Source organism: Penaeus monodon, chromosome 8 (assembly GCF_015228065.2).
Source record: "Penaeus monodon isolate SGIC_2016 chromosome 8, NSTDA_Pmon_1, whole genome shotgun sequence".
In the NCBI taxonomy this organism is placed as follows: domain Eukaryota; kingdom Metazoa; phylum Arthropoda; class Malacostraca; order Decapoda; family Penaeidae; genus Penaeus; species Penaeus monodon.
Window position 1 is genome coordinate 47,959,387 of NC_051393.1, and position 5,000 is coordinate 47,964,386.

Here is a 5,000-nt window from a genome sequence, read left to right on the forward strand (position 1 = left end):
ATGTCAAGATTTACTTTAAAAATTATCAACATGTACTATTGTCAGAGGTTTGGCAATGTATGACTAATAATTTCTTGATTCATGTCAAGATGTTCATTAGAAATTATTTCTGTATCTTGATGAATACTTATGCAAGGGCAACCTGTTACTTCATAGCCCTTGAATCTTTAGCCTTATTTCATATATTTTTCTTTTATATGATTATTAATGTAGTCTTCCATTTTATTGGAAGGTCACTTTGTAAGAATAGGAACAGTTGGTGTAAAGGGTATTAGTAAACAAATTTGGTGTTACTTTAATAAACATTTATTTAGATTATATTATTCCAGTGGTGGTTTTTGTTGTTTTGGCATTTCTGGGTTATATTATATATTTTCATACCATCATTTAGCAGGAGAAAATAATCCATACCTAAGCAATGGCCTATCGATAACAACTGTTGCGTGACATACAATAGGAGACACTAAAAGGGAAGCCTTGGAACTATGAACCAATTTGTCCACTTTGCTCTTATTCTGTCCAAGTCCTCTTTTCTTCAGTATAACTCTCCTGTTTCTCTCCCTCTTCTTCCTTACTGTCCTCCCTCCTCTCCCTCTCCTTCCTTCCTTCCTTCCTTCCTTCTTTCCTTCAGTTGAAGGGAATTCACTTTGTCTATCCCTTGGCATTGGGGCATGTTTGTATATGTCTTGTCAACAGTTGCAGGGCATAATTTATCCTGTCCATTCTCCACAACCCAACCCCCCCCCTAACTTTGCCTGCCTCACAATGCTGCCAGCTGCATGAGAACTCCATTGATGTTGGCACCTTAAGTTTGGTGTACTTTTAGTTCCCAGGCAACTCTCATTCCCACATCCAGACATTCTCCAAGCACAGAGAGAGGATTATTTCAAAGAAGCCCAGTGTTTGAGGGTTTAACTTTGTGTGGTTTTGCTTTGGTTTGAAGGAGAAAGCACATTAACAGTTGCTGTTATAAGGCCACTCTATGTCATGAACTTTGTGTACATAGCAAGTTTGCATGACCATCAGATTCATTGCCATGAGAAAACACAAAATATTTTCAAATGCATATTTTCTATGACATATATTGTGTATTCACCGGTCATGTACATTACACGTTTTGTTTTTGGTTTGACACACGTTTGGTTTTGATTCGCCTTCACTTGACTTTTGACACTGGTTTTATCACCCTCACTTGGGACTCTTGATCAGAAGACCGCGTCACCCTTGCAGAACAATTAATAACCACGTTTGGTTATCTATCTTTCTATTGCAGGCAAAACAAACAGAAGGAAGAAGCATCAGCCATGAATGACCTTCTAGATATTAACTTCAACCCTCACAGTGGTGGTAATGCTGGCATGGCGCGCTCGACAGCCACCCCCCCAGTACCTTCGTCCCTGGACCCCTGGGGAATGCCTACCTCAGGAGCCTCCATATCTCCACAACATACATCCCAGCCGAAGGTAAGAGAAGTTCAGCTGACCGGGGAAGAGGGGGGTGGGGTTAATTGGTTTTATATATATATATATATATTTTTTTTTTTTTTTATTTATTTATTATTATTATTTTTTTTTTTCTCTCTCTCTCTCCTCTTTTTTCTTTCCTTTTCTTTTTCCCCTCATTGTTGATGTTTATTATTGTAATTGTTATTATTGTTATTATTATTAATATTTCTTCTTAGGTTTTCTCTCTCTCTCTCTCTCTCTCTCTCTCTCTCTCTCTTCTCTCTCTCTCTCCTCTTCTCTCTCTTCTCTCTCTTTCTCTCTCGCTCTCTCTCTGCTCTCTTTCTCTGCTCTCTGCTCTCTTTCTCTGCTCTCTGCTCTCTTTCTCTGCTCTCTTTCTCTCTCTCTATGCTCTCTCTCTCTCTCTCTCTATCTCTCTCTCTCTCTCTCTAAGCTCTCCCCTATGCTCTCTCTCTCTTCTCTCATCTCTCTCTCTCTCTCTCTCTTGCTCTCTCCTCTCTCTCTCTATGCTCTCTCTCTCTCTCTCTCTCTCTCTTCTCTCAATCTCAATATCTTTCTCCCAACTCAATATCTCCATTTATTTATTTGTATCTCTCTCTCTCTCTCTCTCTCTCTCTCTCTCTCTCTCTCTCTCTCTCTCTCTCTCTCCTCTCTCTCTCTCTCATTATCTTTCTCCCAATCTCAATATCTTCTCATTTATTTATTTGTATATGTTTATTTATATGTTTATGTACTGGCATGTAAACATTGTTCTTTCTTTGTGTGGTAAACTTTGAAATGTTTAATATAATTAAGTAGTCATTCAGTGTCTTTGTCAGTTTGTCAGTTGACTGTACTTTTCTCACTCCTATTTGCAAGATAGATAGACCAAGAAGAGCTGTGTTTGTTGAATAGACAGACAACATTCATGTCAGCATTTTAGTCGGATTGTGTATTGGTTAGTGGATGACTTTTGAGGCACAGAGAATTTTTGCATTTGTATAATGGAGAGATCAGAAGCAAGGGGGCAGAAGGTTGACTAATTTGCCGATAAGAATGTCTACCTCTTTCTCTGTCTCTCTGTTTCTTGTAGTTAATTTTTTCTTTTCTCTTCTTTCGTGTTATTCTTTTTTTTTTTCTTTTTTCTTTTTCTTCTTGAAAAGTAGCTCTAAGAGAGGATGGTATTTGATGTTGGGTGTATTTTCATTGGAAATTACTAGAATTTGGAAGGAAAGAAAAGAGAGATTAAGGGTATTAAATTGTTTTCTGTAATCTTATTTTTATTTATTTATTTATTAATTATTGTTGTTTATTTATTTATCTATCTGTTTATCTATTTATTTATTATTATTATTAGTTTTTATTTGCATGTATATTTATCCATTTTCTGTGTCATCCATTATTTCATCAGAACAAAAGATTTTTAGAACGTCAGATTATTAAAAAAAAAAAAAAAAAAAAAAAAAAAAAAAAAAAAAATGAAGTGTCTTTTATCATCTTCAACAATTTTTCCTTTATTGTTTTTTGATTAAGCTAACGTGAGACACTAAATGATTTGCCGTCCAAACCAAGGCAAAGAAATCGTTACTTTGAGATGAGAAAATGGAAAGGAGGAATTTTAATGTTTTTTCATTATCATCATCATCATGTTCATTGTCATTATTATCATTATCATTATTATTATTTATTTTTATTTTTTTGGCATCATTGTCATCATTTAAACTTCATATTGTTTTTTATATTATTGTCCATCACTTTAGTGGTACTATTGTTTTTTTTATTAATATTGTTATTATTATTGTTGTTGTTGTTATTATTGTTATTATTATTATTATTGTTATTATTTTATTATCATTTTTGTTACAACCTTTATTATTGTTAATCATATGTATTATTACTGTGCTTATTATGTTTTTAGTAATTAATTTTATCATAATTTTCTTTTAAGTTGTCTTTGAAATTGTTATATATGTGTTTTCAATTTCATTAACTTATTATTGTTATTATTTGAAAGAATAATAATTATTATTATAAATGTCATTATTATTATTATTATTATTATTATTATTATTATTATTATTATTATTATTATTAGTTTCTCATGGGTATCATCATCATCATCATCATTATTATATTATGATTTTATGATTACTACAACTATTTTAATCATATCAGCTATTGGTAATAATGCTTGTTTGGTATTACTAGTAATCACTGTATTATGTGGGTGTTACTTGTCTACATACGATGAAAATTATTTTCTAAATAGTGATTTTTTGACAGAATTTTATTAAATTCACAATCGTCAGAAAAAGAAGAAGAAGAAAAAAAAGTGAATTACCTTATTTGCCAGTCAAAGAATCCCGGTGATTGTAGTAGCGTCCTCCACTTCAAAGTATTTGTTCTTATTGGAACAACTTGCATATCTTCTGCTTTACACTTTCTCCACTTAAATATTACTTTTTCTTATTATTTCCCTCAGAGTTCCCCTGCTGCAGGCACCAGCCCTCCCCCCCCACCAGTCCCTCCATTCCCCTCCACTAGCTCCTCATTTTTTGCTTCTAGTTCCCCCTCATCCAAGGTCACTTTTCGGCATTCAAACCCGCCCCTAATCACTTCGTCCAGCTTCTTGTCCAAAGAACTCTCACCAAGGTCACTTACACCGAATCCCTTTCTGGAGGACCACGTTTCAGCACCTCCTTTTAGTTCAGCGAACCCTGATAGTAGTAGCTTAAATGTGCAGTCCTCCTCGGCCCTCTCTCGGCCGGTCTCACTCTTCCTCACGCCCCCGCCACAACAACACACCTCGTCCTCCCTGCCCTCAAGCTATTCTCTCTTCCCTCCCTCGTCAACTGCTCTCCTGCGTCCAGCCACTTCTCTGTCTCATGTTTCCTCGGTAACCCCCGACTCATGCCCTCTCCCTCCTGCCTCTTACAACCCATGGGGTGCTGTCCAAGTCAACATTACAACTGCCCCCTTGCCCCCTTCGAAACAGGTACCATATAGAATGCGGAGTCAGGACTTCTGATTTTCTGGCATACTTCTAAAACGGATGTGACATTAATAACTTTTGATACCATTGATGGTTGAAGTTGGCATTAATAGCACACAGAAGTGGTGATTATTTTTATTTTTAGCGCTTTTTTTATGTGTGTGTGTGGCTATTTTGTATTGTCATTCAGAAGCAAAGGATGTTTAATAGTATTAATTTCCATGACTTCAAGTAAATGGGAGATAGGTTGAGAAGAGAATAGTAAAAAAAAATGTCAAGAAGTCCTTGACCTTTGTCTTGTATTGTTGACATCATCCCCTCTGTGTGGTGGAAATTCTGGCTGCTTTGCAGAATTTGAAATGGCGGCATTTAAGCTCTTACCCTTTTGGGGCCAGTACAAAGATTTTCTAAATGCTATGCTTTTTCAGATATGGTTATATGGGACAGTTTTCCATATCTTGAAATATGGATTATTTTACAAAAAGGTTGCATAATATGGTTATACTGGTAGATATATTTGAAAGAACAATAATTTCAAATTTGAAAGGCAATTTATAATTTTATTT

General features: G+C 35.2%; 1 protein-coding gene across 1 annotated transcript in view; it reads left to right on the forward strand.

Annotated features, from left to right (window-relative positions):
* Nucleotides 1–5,000, forward strand: part of LOC119576388 (epsin-2-like) — a 33,913-nt gene that overhangs the window by 13,025 nt on the left and 15,888 nt on the right. The window contains exon 5 of the mRNA XM_037924059.1: nt 1,274–1,463. Within this exon, the coding sequence (XP_037779987.1) occupies nt 1,305–1,463 (159 nt within the window). The 5' untranslated portion in view covers nt 1,274–1,304. The remainder of the gene's footprint in view (nt 1–1,273; nt 1,464–5,000) is intronic.